General features: G+C 38.4%; 1 protein-coding gene across 5 annotated transcripts in view; it reads left to right on the plus strand.

The window, feature by feature from the left end:
* Positions 1 to 22,716, plus strand: part of SMAD2 (SMAD family member 2) — an 82,902-nt gene that overhangs the window by 5,433 nt on the left and 54,753 nt on the right. For all 5 annotated transcript variants that reach the window (XM_028098180.2, XM_028098179.2, XM_028098175.2 and 2 more), the window contains one exon: positions 17,947 to 18,235. In XM_028098180.2, coding sequence (XP_027953981.1) covers positions 18,000 to 18,235 — 236 coding nt within the window. In that variant the 5' untranslated portion in view covers positions 17,947 to 17,999. The remainder of the gene's footprint in view (positions 1 to 17,946; positions 18,236 to 22,716) is intronic.

Consider the following 22,716-nt stretch of genomic DNA (forward strand, 5'->3'; position numbering starts at 1 on the left):
TACTCCAGATTGTTATAATTGTAATATATTCAATTAGGACGTATTTCAGTGCTGATTCTAGATAGATCGAGGATAGCTCTTAGCTTCAATTTCAGTAATTTCATGTGGGGAGAATAGAATTTTGCCAAGCTAGTTGAATTTAGACACTGCCTCTGATTTGGCCACCCAGAAACATCAGGGTAATTCTGTGATTTACATACTTGCCTTACATTCTAGAGTGGACGGGTTCCTCTTAATGCATCTGAGCCATAGCAGTGGAACTGGTGCCTGGTAATTTAGATCTGTCTTTAGTTTGTGCTTGTAAGAAAACAGAAATCCTAAAGTCAGTGATTTTAATACCATTAAACTATGAAATGGTCACTGATTTTCCTGGGTAGTTCTGTACTTTTTCAAAACCTGAAATTACTTTGGCCTCAAGACGAAAACAGTGGAAAGTGAGTATAGACCCTAGTTGCTCTCTGTTCAGTCCACGGGTCCAGTTTGCATCTGAAAACCTGCATTTCCTTAAATCTGGCGTCCTACTCCTAACTTGGTAGGGGGAGGGCATAGTTTCAGGCTTAATGTATTCAGTTAGTAAGGAAGAATAATCATGGGGGAGCCACTGGAAGTCCATCAAGTTCATTACCTTGAGTCTTTCAATTCAAAAAAGACTGGATCTCAGGAAGTAACATGGGAAATCTGTGATCCTGTAATTTGCCTGTGTTTAAGGTAAAGTACATTTTCATATGTTGCTTCAGCTCTTCCAACAATTCTGTAAGGAGATAATGGTTAAGCTCTTGTAAATATGAAGGAAATGTTCTATCTTAATCCCATCCTTCATTACAAAATGTGGGGCAGTGAATCTGATTTGCAAAGTTCACAGAATAAACTCCTGATAAATGCTACCATGGGAGCTGGACCCATGAGCTTTCTCCCTTGATTTGAATGAACTATGGAAACTTTTTTGTTGACTAGAGCTGTTCTATCTGTGGCAGTGAATGCAAATTTTCCATGTTTAGACCAATCTTTTACTTCCTAGACAGGTGGTTAGGTGTAGTTCATGTAAACTGGCCAATTAAACTTTTATTTATAAAATGTTTTAAGTATCAGGAGGGTCCGGCTTTGGCCTGAGGTTTGTACGTTGGTCATTTCTGCTCTAAACCCGCAGTTTTCAGACAAAGCGCACAAACACCTATGCACACAACAACAACCAGAAGGCTTTTGAAAAAAAAGAAAAAGGCAAAAAATGAAACATTCTGCAGAATCTCAAAATGTAAGGGGAATGGGCAGTTGCTGAAGCCCTGCCTACTTAGTTTTCCTCTTCCCCAGGAAGCCTTTGGAGCTCCCCTGAAGAAGAGTAATCGTGGAGAAAAACCTTGGCTGTAGACCCAAACTAACAGGGTGGACACTAGCCACATGTGGCTATTTAGCCCTTGAACTGTGACTACAGTAACTGAGGAAATAAATGTTAAATTTAATTTAATAGAAAGTTCTGTGGAACAACCCTACGCTAGACTTGGCTTTGATTACACTTTCACAGCCTGAGGACTGTACCCATTTGAAGTGGCTGCTTCAGCAGAAGGTCAAGACAGACAGACTCTGGGAGTTTGAAGGGCAGTTGGAGTACTGAATATTCGTGCTGAGTTGAGTCTGGGCCTGGGCCTGTGTGGTCCCCTAATAATTGGATGCCCCCTTTTTCTTTAAATCTGGAAATGATAAAACCAGCATGTAATTTTATGTTTACAAGCTGATTATAGACCTGTAGATTCCATACAACTCATTCAAGGTGAAAGGAATAGAACTCCCAAGATCAGGTAGTCAGTCTCTTTACACAGCAATCCCTATGTAATATGGACTTGCACTGAACTAATGACCTACTTTCAGGGTTAAATTCAAGCTCTCACATTAGGTTTTGAGAGTCCATAAAACTGAATACATGAATGTTTTCTATTTGCTTTAGTTTAAAAGGTGCCCATCGTTCTCCATCCCGTGGGGCCACCTTAGGTTTCCAACGGCAGTGTCTTTCCTTACCTCCTTACAACTTTGGAAAAAAGCATAGTAACAGTGAGAATTGAGAAATCTGTTTTTCAGTTAGTTTTTATGTATCTGTTTTTTTTTAATGCTTTCTGTGATCCTCATTTCTTTGACTAAAACCATTGTAAAAATCCACGCCATTAGTAATTTGCTTTTTTCTCTACCTGTGTGGTATACGTATGAACGTGGATTGCCAAAAATCTAATAGTGATCTTATACTATTTCTAGAAGGACCTTAGGTGTTCTTTGAGATAGTACCATCACATTTCAAGTGTTTTATGTTGAAATATCTAACTTGATTTTCATCTGAAATAAAAATTCATATAGGTATTTGGGGAATATTTTGTCTTTGCAGTTTGAAGATATTTGAAACCTACATTTGCTTTCTATATTTAATCACTTCCTTTGTTCTAGACTTGAACCTTGTGAAATGTTTTTTTTTGCCACTCTTTCATACTCCGTTTCTTACCTCCCTTTGAGAAGTCACCAGTGAATTCTGAACAGCCAAGTTTAGCAGTCTTTTTCAGTTATACTATTGTTTTCAGTGTTTGCCACTATTGACTATACTTTTCTCTACCTAGGTTTCTTAAAAATCTCACAGGCCTGCTGAAACAGACCCAGATTAGGCCCATTCCACCGGCTACAAATACTGAATAAAATGATGGGCTTTATTTCTTTTATGTATATAATTGGTCTAGAGAGGGAGAGGAAAGAAGAGGGAGAGAAATGTTCCCAGGTACCAGAAATTTGGAAATCAGTCTGTGTTAAGGAAAAACTGGTTTTGGGGGAATTTACTAGATAAGAATCCAGTAGCTAAGGATGGAGTTGTAATGCTTGGACTCGGGGAACTATATGCTAAGTGTGTGTGTGTGTGTGTGTGTGTGTGTATAGAAACTATTCTAATAAAAAACATCTGTGGCCTCTGGGAAAAACAAGACTCAAACCTCTCTATGAAGGAGCTAGTAGTAACCACTAGTCTTTATAGATGGACTTAAATATGAAGGTCAAGCATGGTAAATAAAAAGTAGATACCAGCTAGATGTAAAATGATGGGCTTTTAAAATAGGTAATACATTATTGTCATTCAAAATTCAAAAGGTACAAAAGGATTTATGGTGAAAAGTCTGTGTCACCCTGTCCCTTGCCCCACCCAGTTGCCTTTCCAAAGGCTAGTAGCATTTTCTGGGTTTTTGTGTAATGCTCCAGAAGCTCTGTGCTTATATGAGCAACTTTGTGTATATATTACCTTTTAGTACAAATGGTCATATATTTTACATAACAGTGCATCTTGTAGATTATGTCACATCAGGACATAAGTACCTTTTTACTTCAGTTTTACAGTATTCTTTGAATGGGTGCCTATAATATATTTGACCAGTTGTCCATTGATGGGGACATTTAGGTTATTTCTAGTCTTGTGGTATTAAAAACAGTGTCGCAACAAGTAAACTTTGTTTATTCATCATTCTGTACATGCATGAGGTAGATTTCTAGAAGTAGGTTAAAGGATATCTACATTTGTATATTTATTTTAGGGAATGTACTTTATTCCTTTTTTTTTTCTTTTAAGTAGGTAGTACATGCACATGGTGGAAAATTCAAAAGGAACAAAATAGTAAATAGTGAAAAGTAAGTCTCCCTTAGATCTACCTCCTGCTGGGGCACCTGGGTGGCTCAGTCCCTTAAGCGTCTTCCTTCTGTTCAGATCATGATCCCAGATCCCTGGGGATCTAGTCCCGCATCTGGCTCCCTGCTCCATGGGAAGTCTGCTTCTCCCTCTCCCTCTGCCCCGCCCCCCATGCTCTGTCTCTCAAATAAATAAATATTTTTTTTTTTTAAGATCTATCTCCTGCTACCCAGTTCCACTTTCCAGAAATGGAACCACCGTTAATGAGCTTCTTTCTTATGTATCCTTCTAGAGCTACTCTGTCCAACATGTGGCCACTGAATACTTGAAATGTAGCTAGTCAGAACTGAGATGGCCTGCAAGTATAAAATACACAGGAGATTTATAACAGTACAAAAAAATAGAATGTATTTTAATTTTTAATGCTGATTGCACATTGAAATAATATTTTGGACATAGTGGGATAAATTATTTAAATGATAAATTTAACATTTTTACTTTAGGTTTTTAATGTGGCTAGTAGAAAATTTACAATTGCATGTGTGGATGGCATCCTATTTCTGTTGGGCAGCACTGGCCTAAAAAAAATTGCATGTGGATACAAACATGTAGGAATATATGAGAATTTCTCTTCTCAGGCAGGTGTTTTTTGCATTGTAGTCTGTGGGAGCATAAATCTCTTGCTAAGATGATAGTTACAAGAGACATATCAGGCAGTTCTTCACTGTCTCGTTTACTCTTATCCATTTACCATGATCATTGTGGGTCTCATCAATGAAAGTCATTGTGCACTTTGGAGAGAAGCCTGACACATTATTCTTGGCTCTATGTTTTTGAACCTACTCTAATTTGCACTGGTTGCCTCTACACCTAGGACATGGCTGTCATCCTGGGATTCCCCTTCATTGTCCTCTTACAGCGTTCTTCACTTTCTCCTTTGTTAGATCTCTTATTCTTTTGGCTCTCCTTTTGATGAAACATACCCTTCAAGACTTTCCTTGGGAGAGAATGTGTTGAGTAAATATGTGGAGATGTTACATGCCTGAAAATACCTTTATTCTGCCCTGGTTGGGTAATAGAATTCTAGGTTGGAAGTAATTTTTTTTCTCCAGAATTATGAAGGCATCGGTCTATTGACCTCACTTACAGTGTTAGTCTTGAGAAAACCCAAGTTCTTTTGATTCTTCTCTAAATAATCTCCCCTTTCTCCCAGGAGCCTTTAGGCTTTTCCTTTGTCTTCAGCATTCTGGAGTTTCACCCCCACCAGCCTGGATGCAGGTATGTTTTCTTCTTTTGTCCTGAGGTCTTGATCCTTGATTGGCCCTTTAGATCTGGAAACTCCCATCTTTCAGTTCAGAGGTTATTTCTAGATTTCTTTGACACCACCCCCCTCCCCGCGCCCCGGCCAATCTCTGATGTCTTTTTGAAGTCCTGTTTGGATATTGGACCTCCTGAATTGGTCCTCCAGTTTTCTTCACTTTTTTTTTTGCTATTTTCCATCCTACAGTTTTTTACCTTCTGGAAGATTTCCTCTACCTTACTTTCCAACCCTTCTATTGATGCCTCCGCCCCCTTCTGCTATCAAAAACTATCAATTCTATCTTAGAACTCTTATTCTTTGAATGTTTCTTTTGTAAAGCAAGCTGTCCTTCAGGGTTGCTCTCTCGTTTCTATGGCCGTGTTGAAGATTTTTACAACGTTTTCTTTTCTCTGTATGGTCTCAGATTTCTTGAGTTAAAATATTTTTATGTTTTTAGCCATTTTTCCCTTAGGTAATGAGAGTCATCCCTAATTACAAAGGTAGGGGTCCAAAAAAACTGCTTGGAAACTGAGCATGTGGGTGAGTCTTGTCTCCTTTCAGTTTCATTGTAGAGTGATCTGTGGGGGCTGTTTGTTGGTAAACTCTCAGTATTAGTGTCTGTACGTCTTCCCTCCTGGGTTTGGTCAGGTACCCCAGAGAAGAGTCTTGATCTGACTAAATGGGTAAAGGTCTGGCTGCTAGTATTTTGGGAGCCAGAACCCAGTGGAGGAAGGGGTTAGGAGTCCACATTTAACATACAGTGTACTCCCCCTGTTCCTTTACTCCCTCTGTTTTCCTAGTGGTCCCCAGGCCGTCTCCTAGTCCAATGAGACTGTTTTACTCTGCTGAGAATAAACATTCAGTCTTCCCTAGAGGGAGAGGAACAAGAACCCAGTGACAAAGTGGGGGAGCAGGCCTGAGGATGTCATTGCTTCTCAAATAACTCTCACCCAATCCTGCCTATTTCATCTCTTCTCTCAGCCTTCAGTGTTTGCTGTGACTGGTGTTGTCTTTTTTACTTAACCCTTTGAGGATTCTGCTGTGAAAATCAGGATGTTTCCCCACACCTTGCATAGAGTTAATAGTTCTCTGATCTGTTCAACAGTGACTACTCATCCATTCGTTTTCCGGTTACCAAAATTTTGCTTGTTTTCTTTTTAACTCTTCTCTCTATCCTCATGAGATTGTCTTGTTGCTTTTTCTAATTCTTTTATTATGGTTTTTAATAGGCTGCTGTTTTCACGTGCAACCTGCTGATTAAAGTTTTCCATTAAATTTTTAAGGATAACCCTCTGAAAGAATTAGAATAGAATGTATAACTTCAGATCGGAATGAGGGAGTGGAAATAAATTTGATCATTCCAACAGAAGGCAGAAGAGGAGGGGAAAAAAAGCAAAGAAGATGCTTGGGAATTAGAAAACACAAAATAAGGTGATAAAAATTAGCGAGGTATTTTCATAAACCTAATACATAATTTCAGGTAAAGCTTGCTGAGTAAAAGAGAATGAAACATAAAAAAAAACCCAAACTCAATGCTTTTTATTAGTAGACATACCTAAAAGTATGATATAGTTTCAAAGTAAAGGAATAAAAAAAATATCCACTAGGCATAATCTATGTCTTAATCCATCTTGGGCTGCCATAATAGGATTCCGTAGACTTGGGACACTCAAAAACAACAGAAGTTTATTTCTCACAGTTGTGGAGGCTGGGAAGTCCAAGTTTAGGGTGCCCGCAGATTTGGTATCTGGTGAGGACCTGCTTCCTCGAACTTCATAGATACCTCCCTTTTTGCTGTTACCTCCTATGGTGGAAGGAGGCAGGGGAATTCCCTAGGGTTTCTTTTGTAAGGACACTAATCCCACTCATGAGGAGATGTTTGTTAGTAAAGAACTAAAAATTAATGAGCTAACTATACAATGTAATGAGTTAGAAAAAGAAAGGAAATTTTTTTTTGAGAAATGTTAATGAAAAAAAAGTTTTAATCAGATCAACTAAATGAAAGGTAACGTTTGCCAAGATTGATAGAGGAGGAAAAAAGGGTGCAAATGTATTAGAAATCAAAAAGGGATATGACTACAGACAAATTGAGATTTAAAAACTGAGAACACTGTGAAGAGCTTTTTGCCTTTAAACTTGAAAACAGAATGCACAATTTCTTGCAAAGTAAATGACCAAAATTGGCTTAAGAATAAGAAACTTGACAAGATTATAATTTATTTTTTAAAAGGTTTTATTTGTCCAAGAGAAAGAGCACAAGCAGGGGGAGTGGTGGGCAGAGGGAGAAGCAGGCTCCCCGCTGAGCAAGGAGCCCAATGCAGGGACTCGATCCCAGGACCCTGGCATCAAGATCTGAGCAGAAGGCAGGTGTGTAACCGACTGAGCCACCCAGGGGTACAGACAAGATTATAATTTAAAGACTTAAATTAGACATCTGCTTACAGCAAAATAAGATTAAATGAAAACCCCAGATGGACAAGTTGTATAAAACATACGAAGAGGGGCACCTGGGTGGCTCAGTCGGTTAAGTGTCTGCCTTTGGCTCAGGTCATGATTCCAGGGTCTTGGGATCAAGCTCCACTTCGGGCTCCCTGCTCAGCAGGGAGTCTGTTTCTCCCTCTTCCTCTGCCCCTCTGCCTGCTTGTGTGTGCTCTCTCTCTTTCAAATAAATAAAATCTTAAAAAAAAAAAAACCATGAAGAATCAGTAATTCCAGTCTTATACAAAATGTTATAGAAAATAACAAAAAATTATTTTGTTAGGCTACCGTAATCCTGATACTCTGGGTGGGACAAGTGTAGTATGCAAAGGGAGATGAACAGGCCACATCTCACTAATGAACGTGGTAATAGAAATTTTGGGTAAAATGTTACTATTTGCTTAAAAAATACCATGACTAATAAGGGTGTGTCTCAGGAATGTAAAGATGATTAAACATTAGAAAACCCGTAAATGAAATCAACACATCAAAGGAGAAAAGCCGTATGATAATCTTCATGGTTGAAGGGGAAAAAAGCATATGATTAAATTCTGTACTCATTCTTAGAAAACTTAGGAGTATAAGAGAACTTGCTTAATTTGAGTAAAGAGTGTTGGTTAAAAAAAAAAAAAACACAGACACAGAAGTGTACGTAAGGCATGATTCCAATTATATGAGTTTCTAGAACAGGTAAAATTACTTTGATAGAAATCAGATCGGTAACTGCCTGGGGTGAGGAAGGTAGATTGACTGAAAAGGGACACAAGGAAACTTTCTGGGATGATGGTTATGTGGATGTATACATTTGTCAGAACTCATCAAACTACATTTAACATCTGTGCATTTTACTGTATGTAAAGTATGCCTCAATAAAGTTGATTTTTAAACAGTATGTAAAAACCATGCATTTCTGTATACCAGCAAGACACAAAATTTAAAAAAAGTTGCTATTTAAAATGACAACACAAACTACAAAATACCTAGGAAAAAATAAAACAAACGTGTGAGACCTTAATGGAGAAAATTTTAACACCCTTATAATTGAAATTTTAAGCAGACATACTAGTGTTTATGAATGGAAGACACTATCATTAATATGTCTGTGTTCCTCCACTTATTTATATATTTGGTGTCATTCCAATTAAAATCCCAGGAGGTGAAAGAGGATTCACTTCATCAGATACCAAGACATATTCTTTTGCTTTAGTAGTTATGATGTGATGGTATTTGCCTCGGATATAGATTAATGGAAGAAAAAAAAAGCCTGGAAAAACAAGTAGCATTGTAATTACTAAGGAAGATTCAATATATGGTACTGGTATACTTGGTTATCTTTGTTGGGGAGGGGAAGATCCCTACCTCACAGCATACACAAAAAGTTACAAGGATGAAAAGCAAAACTTTAGACTTTATGACTTTTAAAAGATGACAACATATGGAAGGATCTTTAAGAAGATCCAGTGTATACATAATACAGTATTTAAAATATTGATTAAAGATGAGCTCATTAAAGTGAAATCTTAAGTATAAAAAGCCATCAAAAGTAACTTGCTGGGTGAAGATAATGTGGCATGTGTGATTAACAAAAGATTGTCATCCAGAATATGTAAACCTTGTGAATTAAGGAAAAGATGGTGAATATGAGCAGATGATTCAAAGGAACAGAATCCTGAAAAGTCAATAAACATGAAAATATTCTCAAACTTCTTAGGGAAGTGCAAAACATCAGCAACCCTCTGTGTCACACCCATCCTTTTGGAAAAAGTTCGAGGTTCGAAATAATGTCAAATGTTGGGTAAAGTAGGAACTCCTGCTTCCCTGGTGGGAATGACAATTGCTCTTATCAGGTTGACCGAATTTGGTGAAGGACATGTGGATGTCCTCCTGTGCCGCTCCTAAGGCGGTGGCTATCATGTTTTTTACAGACCCTGGTGGAAAATAATATTTTGCATGTGACAAAAACTGAATTAAAAATCTTAAAATAAGTGTACTCTGTTTTCTACTGTATTCTGGCTTATTTTCTCTGTGAGTTTTATTTTTTGTCTATTTTTTTCTTTTGCTTTTTGAAAGATATTTTTCAGAATTAACTAAATTGATGTCATGTTCACCAGTGGTTCACGACCCTGAATTTAGGGAAATAGCAGAGGATAACATGCAGTAAAATGTCTCTTTTAATTGAGAGAGTCCAAGAGTTAGGTTGCAGTGTACGATGTATTTCTCACTGCGGATCTTCTTTTTTGATCAAGAAGTTTGAAAGTTTCTGCCCTTAAACAGCTCTCACATACCTAGAAGAGGATATACGTCAGACTACTCATGGCAGCTTGGTAAGGTTGGAGAATTGGAAACAATAGGAATAGGAATCAAAAGGAGAACGGACAGTGGGCTGTAATAGTCACACAGTGCGGTGCAGTAGGAGCTGAAATGAATGAGCTAGATAGAGTTCAAGGTTATATATTGTATCAGCATGGATAGGAATAATAGTGAAAAAAAGCAACAGTGACATGAACAGTATTAAAGTTTCATAGAAATTTATAAAATGCAAAGATCTATTTTATGAATACAATATGTAGCAAAACCATTAAGTGACAGTGGGGGAAAATCAGGGTCCTGATTATCTCTGAGAAGCAAGGAGGAGGGGAATGGGAATGGAAAGGTATATATAAGGGACTTGAGCTATACCCATCTATCATGTCTTACTTCTTACAGCTGATCAAATACCACAGAATGTTAAGAATTGACAGAGCTAGGTGGGAGGCCCAAGGGTGTTTCCATATTTTTTTTTTTTTGGTATGACTGAAATATTTAACTCTTTAAGATAAACACCATAAGTGAAACCCAAGCTATTATGGGAGAATAAGTTCAACAAGATGTGTGAGACCTTTCCAGAGAAAATTATACAACTTACTGATGGATATTAAGTCCAAAATAAATAGAAACATCTCATTTTCATAAATAGGGATACTTAGTATTATAAATATGTTGGTTCTTCACAAATTAATGTAAGTCCATTGCACTTGTAATCAAAATCCTATGGAGTTTTGGTGGAACTTAAACTTAAGATCACTAACATCAATTTGAAAAATAAGAGAGGGGCTCACTCTGCAGATAATCAGCTCACTAGAAAGCAGGAGTAAGTAAAATCCTGTGATACTGGTGTAGGTTTGAACAAGTACAATGAACAGAATAAAAGCCCACAATCAGACATTGGTTTATAGGGATTAGGTAGTGACAGGAGCTGCGTGAGTTACCAGAGAAAAGATAAAACTATTTAGTACATGGCACTGACAAAGTGGGCTATCCTTCCAGGAGGTGTTTAGGTCACTATCTCAGCCCTTAACCAAAAACAAATTCCTCGTATATTAGAAACCTAAATTTGAAAAGCAGAACTAAAATGTCCACAAGAATATCTAGGGAGGAGTACCTTTGTAACATCTGGATCCTTCATGTCTCAGATTCGTCATCTGTGAATAAGGGTATCTACCCCGCTGGGTGCCTGTGAGAGTTGAGTTTAATGCTTACCTGGACTCTGAGACTAACCTGTTGTGTCATAAAGTAAGCACTCAGTGTTTTCTACTGTGTTTGGGGGCAGGAAGGGGTTTCTCTAGAAAGAAGCAAAGTGAATCAAAAGATTCTAAAGTATAAATTTGTGTACTGTAAAGGTATAAGAAAATGAGAAAACGTAAGGCTTTGGAGATTTTTTTTTTAATACATGTGCAGTGATAGGGTTTATATCAGAATAAGAACAAGAAGCAAAGTACAACAGGGTTGACTACAAAGAACATGAGCTGTAGTTTAAGGAAATGATGTAGCGAATCCTATTTGTAAAACTATGTTATACAATGATTAATAACTTGCAGGCTTTATTTGTGAGCTCAGGATAATCAGACCTCTTACTTAAGTGAAACTTTCCAGTGAGTAATCTTTGAATCCCAATTTTACTGATCACTTGATAAGCTTTCTTATTGAGCTGTACAGATAAAGTCTTCCTATTCTAATGAATCCTGCCTTGTATGTCTCACTGCTGAAATTAGGAACAGAATTAGTATCTGAACTTGTTTTTCAGTTCTCGCAAATGTTGAAAAAAAAAATTCTAACTTCAGTACAGCACTTGCTGCCACACTGTGGAAGGAAATCTGTATATTCTGCAAATGACTCATTCATATTTCAGTAACTTGATCATAAATCTAGTTTTCTTATTCCATTTTGTCTTCGGCTTGGAGCATATTGACATAGATTCCTTGTAAAAACCTAAATTCAGTCTATTATTTCAAGACTGTTGGCTAAATATATCTTAGCTACTTAAAACGCTCAACTGGTTGAAATGTATTATCAGCATTACTGAAAAATATTTTACTGAATAATTTAAAAATTCTCCAGAGATAATTAGCCAGGTGTCAGCCAGCCATGGTTACAGAGACATGACAAGTTGAGGCTGGTAACTTTCAGTGATTACATCATTCCAAAGTGGTCATAAGTGCTGTTCTAAGACATGGGACACTGAGATCATGTGGTTGTACTAGGCCATGAGGTCACTCAGATGACCCAGAGTAGACTTAAACTTTTCATGTGTTTATTTCCATGAAGAAAAAAAATTTAAAAGGTTTCATAGAAAACTTTTAGGTCCGCAAGAATACATCTGAACTCCTAAGAAACATTTCTCCTAACAAAAGTGTCACAGAGAACCTGTTGCTCAGATTCTTCCTACTGCTGAGAATCCCTTTCAGTGTTGCTGATTATACGGAAGTTTAAGTTTTATTCATTTTCTTAGGTTGAATTCTCATACATGAATTAATTGAACCAAAGGTGTAGACACTTTCAGATAAATTCTTGTTATATTTTGCTTGTTCTGTCAGTTTTTCACAAGGAACAGGGATCCCTCATGGAATGTACAGAGTTTTGTTCTAAGGCTAAAATTGGTGTGGGGCCAGAACTGGACCTGGAGGGTCCTTAGAAACCACGCCTGGAGACTGGCTGCCTCTTGTTTTTCAGCAGGACTAGGTGTCTCTGCCTTGCTTGGGCACACTTTTACGTGTGTGCTGACTACCCTCTCCCGGGCCTCTGTGGTCTTTTGGTCATGTGATGATCACGGTGACTTAAATAAAGGCCTGCATAATGCTCACCCTGTAACAGCCTTCAGATTTGCTTCTCTTTCTCTGTTCCAGATGGTGATTTGTCTACCATCACATGCTCTTCAGTTATGTTCCTTAGTGGTAGTTGTCTGTGAATCCTCCTTTTCCCTAAGATGTCTACATCCACTTGGTCAGTAACCGGTGAATCGTCTCACGGCTAACTGAAGGAATACTACTCTAACTTTTGTCTTCAGCTCCGTAATCCGAGCCGGCTTTCCTCTCCCCAGTGGCCTACTGCATTGCTTCCTCGTACCCCATATTGTAGCAATACCTAGATTTTTTTGTAACTCCTAAAATGCTGCCTATCTCCAGAAAACATGCTGGCTGAACTTTCTGCCTGATGTTTTCTCCTCTCGATGTCTTTTCAGGCTTCTGCTCTGGTGTCTTTCTTGTGGTACCTCTCCCTTCTAAAGGTTGAATTAATAAGCATATTCTCCAAACCCGGATAAGACTATATTACATGGTATTGAGGTTTATACAGTTGGCTCCCCTTCAGCATGCTTGTGGCAGAGTAGGAATTCAGCAGAAGCCCAAGGTAGCCAGCTATACCTTTTGCTGCCTGGTAGTCCCAAACATCGACTTTGGTGGATTATTACGTGTGTTTGATGGAATTTTGTGGGTTCGCTTTATTTGTCAAGTTGTAGTTTTATGTACTAGAGTGCTTATTGAAGTGTATTATGACAGAGTTTACCACTGTGGACAGCTTAACAGGGCTACTCTCAAGTTCTCTCTGTTCTTTACTTACCCTACAGATCTCTAGCTCAGAGCGAACTTCACTTTCTCACCAGTTCTGCTGTATTGCTAAAGAAAGTCACATAATCCTGCTTATTTGCTCCTATCAAATTTTTAGTGTCTAAACCACAGCTGGGCTATCAAGAGTGCCTGGGCAGCATTGTGATGTGGAGTTCCAGGAGATGTCCCTTAAAAAGTGTATCCATGGCCAAATCAGTTATGAAATTTGGCATACTGTATTGCCTCTTCTGAGACCCTTGGGACAGTCTCCTGAATTGAGGCTGGGGACCTTAACCTCATTACTGGTTCTTCCCTTTTGAGGGAATGAATAGGGTTATTCATTAGGTTGTGACCATTTTTTTTTCTAGCAAACTATACCAAGGCCTAAATATCTTCAGTTGGGAGATCATTTTGAGAATGGTCTTTTGAGAATCCCAAGTCCTTTTTTGAGAGTTATACTTCTGTTTCTTTTTTTTTTTTTTTTTTTTTTAGTAAATGTGTAGGTTTATTACAACAACCTTACTACCATGCAGATTCCATGCAGTTTTCTATGGAGACCGTCAGAGAATATACCTCTTTCTTTCCAGTCTTTATGCCTTCATTTTTCTTTTTTTTCCCCCCTCTTTCTTGCCTTACTGTGCTGGCTAGAACATCCAGTTCTTTATTAAATAGAAATGGCAACAGTGGACATCCTTGTCCTATTTCCAGTAATAAGGAAAGGGGAATTTAATGTTTCACCCATTACATATGTTGCTAGCTCTGGGTTTTTCATAGATGTCCCTTTTCAGAATAAAGAACTTCTTCCTCTTTTCTGTTTTTCTACTTCCAGTTTGCTGAGACTTTTTAATCATAGATGGATATTAAATTAACATTGTCAAATGCTTTCTTTTTTTCTGTATCAGTTAAGAGAATCATAAGGATTTTCTCCTTTATACTATAAATGAGGTGCTTGATTTTTTTTTTTTTTTTTTAATGTCAAGTCAGTTTTGCTCCCTGGGATAAATCCCACTGGGTGATGATATTACAGTTTCTGTATATGTTACTGAATGTGACTTGCTAATATTTGTTACAGATTTTTCCATCTAGGAGTAGAAGACCTTTGCTTTGTGTTAGTGCAGGATCTTGGGTCCGAGCCAGTTTCTTGCTCCTGTGCCAGGGTCAGGTAGCTTTTTCTACTCATTCCTTAGCATCAGTGTATCTTTGTCTGGGACTGGTGGTAGCAGTGTCTCCTGCCTTCCTCTAGCAGAGTAGACTGTGGTTATTGTTACATGGTGAAAGACTTGTTTGTGTGTGGTAGGTGGGCAAGTAGGTTCTGCCCCCTACCTCTCCTCCTCCCTCAACAGTACCATAGCTTTTGCTCCACTCTTTCCCTTGGGCTCTGGGTGTGGAAGGCTTTCCTGATTCTCCCCTCCTAGTTGAAGGCTTTTGTTTCACAGGAGATACACAACTAAGGGGGAAGAGCTGTCTCCCATCTCTTGCCCCATGCCAGTCTTTGAAGAGATCTCAGTTGAAGCCCTTGGAGAAGAGCTTGTGAATGAGTGCAGTTTTCTTCGGTCTGGATCTTCCACAAATTCTTAACTGTCAATCCTAGCCGACACTCAGCCTTTATCTTTACTTCTGTCTCCAACATTCAGGCATTGACCATGACTGTGTTTCCTTTGTATCTGTGGGTTGATATCCGTCATCATTTCTGATAAGTTCTTGGCCGGTATCTCTTCATGTATTTTTGTCTGCATTAGTCTCTCTTTCCTCTCCTTCTGGGACTCCAGTTAAACTCCAATTAAACCCAGTAGACATTTGCTCTTGGATATTCAGGGCTTTTGGGGGTTTTTTTTTTCATGCTTTTTTTTCCTCTTTGTGTTTCAATTTGGGTACTTTAATTTGACCTGTTTTCCAAGTTCACTGTTCATTACTGTCTGTTATTAAATCCATCTAAAGAAATTTTTTAATTTCTGAAACTGTATTTTTCATTTCTAACATTTCCCTGTGATTGGTTTTTTTCCAGCTTCAGTGTCTATAATGAAATTCTCCCATTTCTTTATGCGTGTTGTCTGTGTCTTCCGTCAGGTCCTTTAATGTTTTTGTCTCAGTCATTTTAGTCAGTTTAATAATTCCGACATCTGGGCCTTCTCTAATCTGATTATATTCATAATTTCATCTTTTGCCTGTGGCTTGCTATTCCCTGTATCTTGTAATTTTTGATTGCTGAATATTTGTATAAAAACCATACAGATTGAAGTAAATAGTATTTACTTCCAGAAAACTGCCCATCATTTCTTGTGTTAGTTTAATAGATGGTGGGGTTAAATCAGTAAGCTGTGTTGTTGGGCTAGTTCAGGGTTTTGTTGGAACTTCAGACTGATTGAGTTCAGATGTTTTGAGAGCAGGATTGAGACGTTGCCTTCCGAAGATTTGTTGTCTGAGTGTAATTCCGGCTAACTCTTTGTGCTGTGTATCTGAGCCTTCAGCTTTCTTGACCTGGGGCAGTTTCTCTGCTTTACAGCCCAATTGTCAATCCCTTGGTCATTCTGCGTTTCCTCTTGCTCTAGCCTTACCCCAGGCTTCTGTGCAGAGTGAGATCTCTCTCTGCTAGTAACATCTTCCAGGGGTTTCTTGCAGTAGCCCCTCCCTAATCCAGCCTTGGTAGTTCAGTGTCCAGAGTGTCTGGTGGAAGTTTTTCTCTTCGCTCCGCTGCCCCACGTCAGCTCTTGGTAGCTGAATGTCTGGGATCTCTTGGGTTGATTTCTCTCATTTGTCCTGCCCATTCTTTCCCCTCCTTGTTAGAGGACAGATTACCTGCATTTGAGGGAGACCATAAGTTTTCTTAGGGCATCTCTCAGCTTCCTAGGCCTCTCTCCCTACCTTAGGCATACTTTGACAAGCATGTAGTGGGAATGAGTGGTTGGATGGTACAGGTTTGCTCTGTGAAATCCTTGGAATTTTAGTATGTCTTATCAGCATACATGTTGCTATTGACATTTATTAAAGAGTAGGTTGGTTTCTCCTTACCCTCCTCTAGGGTGGGATTCTTCCTCCTTAGCCACTCCACCAGGTAAGGAACCATTTGTGGGCCTCTATTTCATGGCTCAGCACTTTTCTGGAATTTAGTTCCACTTAGGTTACTTTGCATCCTGAACTCTGATGGGTTCAGAAAAAAACATGATTTTGTAGCCTTATCTGGCTTGTTTTGATTGTTAGGGTGAAATGATGGTCTGTTGTCATTTCTACATCCTGATTAGAAATGGGGCTCCTCTATACGTTTTACTTTGTAGCCTGGAAATACCTGCTTCATTCTAGCTGATTTTTTTTTGTAGATTTTTTTTTAAGATTTTATTTATTTATCTGAAAGAGAGAAAGTGAGAGACAAAGCAGGAGCAGAGGGGAGGGGCAGAAGGAGAGGGAGAAACAGACTCCCCGCTGAGCAGGGAGCCCAACGCAGGGCTCCATCCCTGGACCCTGCGATCATGACCTGAGCCGGAGGCAGACGCTTAACCGACTGAGCCACCCAGGTGCCCCTGTAGATATTTCTTAGAGCTACATTTCTAAATCTTCATTCTTCTCAAGTCTCAGCTCTCCAGTTCCATCCTCAAGTGGTAAATGATCTTGTCTCTTATTTTGAGATTAAAGTCATCCACTTGTGGAGAGTGTGGGGAGAATTTATGGTAGGCTCATAGAAAACTAAAAGCACATGAAAAACTGAGATCATTAACTGGGGAAAACAAAGAGTTGTACAAAAAGGGAAGATTATATAGTAGTTTACCACCAATCTCATCAGACAAAACTACCTTTGGGAGATAATTATTCAGGTTGGAGAAAAGTGAGCGGTTGTCATGTAAATCCTCATTTTCCAAAAACAGTAGATAATACCTAAACTTGATGTTTCAAGGGATACCATCATGAGCCTCTTACTTGAGGTATAAATAGCAAGAATCAAAGTTAAAAGATTTTAAGGAATTGTACTTCGGTGTGAGAAGAGTATATATATTTGACTTTAGTCATGACACATATTGTTTGTTACTTAGATAAAAATTAAAAAATATTTTTGAAAAGAGGCCTAACTTAAAGTCTTCTCAAGGGATCATAAAAGTGAACCAAACTATTTCTTCACAAGCTGTATTTACCTTTATTTTTTAAAATTTTTGTTGTTTACTTCACACATGATGCCTTTTCCCTTCTTACAACTTTAGATTTTACTTTATGATGCTTAGTTATGAAAACTTAAAACTTCAGGGAGAGTAGACTTAATACATTTTAAAAATATTTTTGTTAAGTGTCCTAAAAAGTCAGAAAAACTTTCTGGTGAAAGTTTTAATGTTTGGTGAATTGGTTTTCATTATTTGGTGAAAATATTTTAATTATTGACACTATTAAAAGTTAAAAATGAAGTAGTATTTGTAGTGATAAATTTGCCCAGTGTTGGTAAAGATTTTGCTTGCAAAATTATTGTATTTGTCCACTTATAACATAGTTTTGTTTTTTAGAGTTTATTTCCACAGTTGCTTTAAAGTCATAAAGACATTGTCATGGGAGAAAAAGATGACTTCTGAAAGTCTGCTCTGATGATCTGAATTTCTGTCTCATTTTCAAATTTGCTTTAGAGACAATGTTGAAGTTATGACTGGATTTTAAAGTTAGCCTCTAAACGATCCCTTCCATATCTTTTCTAGGTTAGGTAGAGGAACGTCTTCTCTCAGTGCGGGTTGTGGCCTTTGGTAAGAGCATGTCGTCCATCTTGCCATTCACTCCACCGGTTGTGAAAAGGCTGCTGGGATGGAAGAAATCAGCCGGTGGGTCTGGAGGAGCAGGCGGAGGAGAGCAGAACGGACAAGAAGAAAAGTGGTGTGAGAAAGCAGTTAAAAGTTTGGTGAAGAAGCTAAAGAAAACAGGACGATTAGATGAGCTTGAGAAAGCCATCACCACTCAAAATTGTAATACTAAATGTGTCACCATACCAAGGTAAGTGTCGATAGAGCAGAACTTCTGTGGTCATACTGTTGAAAATTGCTTAAAGGAAGCCAAAGGAAAGTTACTGAAATTTTGTTACTGTAAAGTCACCTGTGAATAGCGATTATTAAAACTCATATATGACCACTCTAGGCGTTTCAGTTTTGTTTGACTAGTTAAGACTTGTTTGTTTTACAAGTCATTTTTCTTGAACAATGAAGTTTAATCAAGCAAAATAAAATACTTAGTTGTATTGTTTTATCTTCACTGCCTTCATTTATCCTCACTGCCTAAATGCTTCATTGTAGCTTATCCACATTTCTGTGATTGAACAACATTTGAATAAAGAGTCAAGGCTTTTCCTCTCATAGTGCAGTGGTGACTGACAGTTTTCTCCCACCTTGGTCAAAAGTCCAGTCAATATAAGAGTTAACAGAGGCAGCTAACACTGTGGTGAATTTTATTTATAAAAACTTTTGTTTTGAGTTGCAGCTTTACTTCTTAGAAAGAACAGTCTAGGGGGCAGCTTCTTAGATGTCCAGAGAGTCAGAACCTGGCGCAAAGACCTACCTACCTCTTGTTTTAGAAGGGCCTGTTACTTAAGAGGTTGAAGTTTTATTAGTGTAAATTTAATTACTTGTAGATAAGTACCACTGTCAGAAATGCCGTTTCTTTAACAAAGTAGCAAGTGGCTTTTAAGTGTTCCACTACTATTGGTAAACATTACAGGGTTTTGGGGAGTGGCAGCATATAGCATTTTCTAAAATGACTTCTGGTAGTGTCAGACATGTGGGCTAGCATATAGCACATGAAACCATGCTACTTGATTGACAGGTTTCCAGTGAGCTTTGGAAAATACAGTCTGGATGCTTGTTGATACTAGATCCCAGTAACACCAGCCTGTCTACTTACAGATACTAACAGTAGAATGTTTCCTGCTTTATTTGGTAGGTTAATTATCCATTTCTTTTATTTTACTTGTTTCATGTATATCTTAAATAAGAGTCACTTTTTTTGTTTATGCTTTTGTTTTACAAATGCTTATGAGGGCTTGCTGAATGCAGGGCACTATTTCTAGGCCCTTGGGAGTACAGTCTGACCAAAACAAAGTTCCTCCTCTTCTGAGGCATAGATCTACGCTAGTAGATCTACTAAGCAAGCAAGTGGGTAAACTGATATAATTTGAGATGATAATGAGTACAAAGAAAACCATGACTGAGGGATAAAAAAGCTGCTTTGGATTGGATTGTGACACTTAAACTGAGCTTTGAGAAGTAGCAGCTAGCTGAAGGGAGAGTCTTCTAGGAGAGGAAAGAGCCAGGGTAAAGACAGGTGAGAAATAGCTTATCGTATTGGAGGATTTTAAAAGGAGCCCAGTAGAGATGGAGGAATACCAAATGAGTATAAAACTTGGAAGGAGTCAGATAATACGGCATTGTAAGGCACAGTGGGCGTTTGAATTTTAGACTAAATATAATAGAAAGCAAAAAGATTTTTAAACAGATTTTTTTTTTTATTTAAGAAGTGGGGGCTGTGTGTGTGTATGTGTATGTAGGTAGTAGACTGCATTAGTGGGTCTGGAAGGAGGGAGATCAGGAGGCTAGTAAAGTAGTCTAAATGAGAGATGCTGGAGGGTAGACTGGCACGGTGGCTGTGCTGACACATCAAGTGGACAGATTTGGATGGAGTAGAATTGACAGGACTTGGTAATGAATTGGCTAAGAATAAGTCAAGCTACATTTGCTAATTTTTCATTGTATAGTGCCTGGAATTTCAGTTCGGTAAACATTTATCAAAAACACCCACTACATGTGTGATATGCTCTTCCTCGCTGGAGTTAAAATATGGTCTTTGCTCTTGAGTTGTTTTCTAGTAAGGGAGATAAACTTTACAAAATCAAGATCATTTCATAAGTAGTGTAGGTGTTAAGAAAGATGTGTGCTCAGGGAGTTATGTCCAGAGGAAAAGAATTTTGCCCACCCTGCAGCTTGTGGAGAGTTTCCTTCTGGAAAAAGATTGATGCCAGAGCTGAATCTTGATGGGTGCAAAGGAGGGATTTAGTCAGGAGAGGCCGGGTTCTCCCAGAGTGGCCCTGTGGTGTTGAGAGTGACGCTAAGGGGAGCACTGCTGAAGGGTGCTAAGCCGGCTGGTGTCCTGGGAGGCTGTAAAGTGGAGGCGGGATGTGGCTCGGCTGAGGCTGTGTAGGTGGTAAGGAACGACAAGGTGAACCTCAACCTGAGCGTGGGTGAAGGTGGAGTCACCGAAGAGTCTCAGCTCGGCATGTGGCTGCAGGGAGAAGAATGGTTTGTGAGACTGTCGAGAGTGGATGCAGGGAGACCGGTTGGTAGGTTCTCTTCCTCCTCCAAAGAAGCTGTGTGTGCTAGGAGCCGGGGAGCCACGGCTCTGTGCAGCCCGCCTCAGGCTGCCCATTGCATTGCAGTGGTTCTAGACTGAGTGGAGCTGAGAGGAGAGCTGCACCGTCGCTTCCTTTAAGGAGACAGTGATACAGTAGGTAGCGCCCGATGATTCAAATATGTGCACGTCACCTTGGTCAACATTCTTTTCCTATTTTCCATTCTTCTTCGTATAGCCTATTTTTAAGATTTTTCCATATTCTAGGGCTTTTTCGAACATTAAAGACAATTTTTTTTTTTTTTTTTTTACTCTTTTACCTGAACAGTGAAAGTCAAGTGGTGGTTGACCATTACTGTGTTTTTTACAGTCAGAAGTTCTTTGAAGCTTGGAAACTTGGCTTATCTAATTTGGTGGGTGTTTATTTGTGTTTTGGAGGATTTTTTGGTAAGAAATGTAGATTTGTTAATACCACTTGTTGTCTATCAAGAAATTGAAGCTTCTTACACTATGGTTTGGTCCCGTATATTTTATAGAGTTGGTTTTGTTTTTAGTAGAAGAACAGTTAATATGTGTTAGATTATTAGTTATTTCTCAACAACTAAAGAGTGGTTGGGGAGTAGGGGCAGCAAAGGTCCATTATGGGTAAATCCAAACCGTAGTTTAGGAAAAATTATTTAACATATGATACAGAATGGATTTACTGTATAAATTTATGTACTTAAAATTGCAAGAAAGTTGTTAATAAAAAATCTTAAGGTTTTACAAACCCAAAAATACAAATAAGTTCATCTGATGAACATGAAACATAAATTACTTAATTTTTAAAAATGGCAAATGTTTTCTGTTAAAATATCTGTTGCATTGACTGTTAACTGTTTCTTCACCCTCGACCCCCTTTCTTTTAATCGTAAAGTGAGACTAAATTTAGGGCAGAAACAGTCCTCGCTCCATGTCCCTCCCACCCCTCATATAATTACTCAGCCTTCATAGCTTTGTCTCTGAAGGGATAGAAACTAGTTAGCACACATGTCACTGCTTCTTCCCCATTGTCGAATGTGGTGACACGAAGTGACTCATTGGTAGAACTTCACCTGTCAAGCTGCAATGAGCTGAATAGTACAAATAAAGCTTCATGAGGCTTTTATATCTCAGACATTTTTGAGACCAAGGAATGGAAGACAACTCCGTCATAAAATGAGAATGGCATTGATATTTGGGTAATGAATCAACCAGAAGAAGAAAAAGCTTTTAGTCTGTATTATCTACAATAAAGCAAAATCCAAACCTGCTGTAGGGTTGGAGACTCTAAAGTTAAAAGTAAGAGTCTGTGAGGTGTAACATGGCAATTTTACAATATCCATTATATGTAAATGTGTAGGAATGAAGAATTCATTTTCATAAACATAAATTATAAGGGCTTGGGTGGTGCTTTGACCATGAAATCACATTTTTGATGTCTCATCCTAAGGGAACTGTCAGGAATATGGTCAAAGATTGCTGGTGTTCATTTCAGTTTTGTTTGTAATGGCAAAGAATTAGAAAAATCCCAATCCTGACCCTTAGTTTTCTTAACTCTAACAATAAAAGAAACTTACCAGCTCATTTTATACCAGAATTGAACATGAATAATAAAAGTTTATACTAGTGTTACTTATAAAAATAGATGCAAAAATTATAAATATCAGAAACTAGAGTTATTAAAAACAAAGTGACAAAATCATGACTAGGAAAGGTTTATTGCAGGAATGCAAGTATGATTCAACTACAGGAAATCTATTAATATGAGATACCTTATAGTCCTATTTAAGAACAACTCATTATCTTGATGGATCTAGAAAGAGGTTTTTAAGATTGTATTTATTTGAGAGACAGAGCTTGCACACGGGCGGGGTGGGGAAGGCACAGAGGGAGAGAGGGAGAAAGAATCTTCAGCAGACTTTGTGCTGAGCGCAGAGCCCATCGCCACGCTGGATCTCAGGACCCTGAGACCTTGACCTGAGATGAAACCAAGAGTCGGACGCTTGACTGACTGAGCCACCCATGCGCCCTCTAGAAAGAGATTTTTATAAAATTCCATATTTATTCATGTTAACAAATTAGAAATAGAAATTTTCTTAACTTGATAAAACATACTTCTG

Source organism: Eumetopias jubatus, unplaced genomic scaffold (assembly GCF_037043125.1).
Source record: "Eumetopias jubatus isolate StellerSeaLion01/CBP00866 unplaced genomic scaffold, mEumJub1_p1.0 scaffold_16, whole genome shotgun sequence".
Classification (NCBI taxonomy): Eukaryota; Metazoa; Chordata; class Mammalia; order Carnivora; family Otariidae; genus Eumetopias; species Eumetopias jubatus.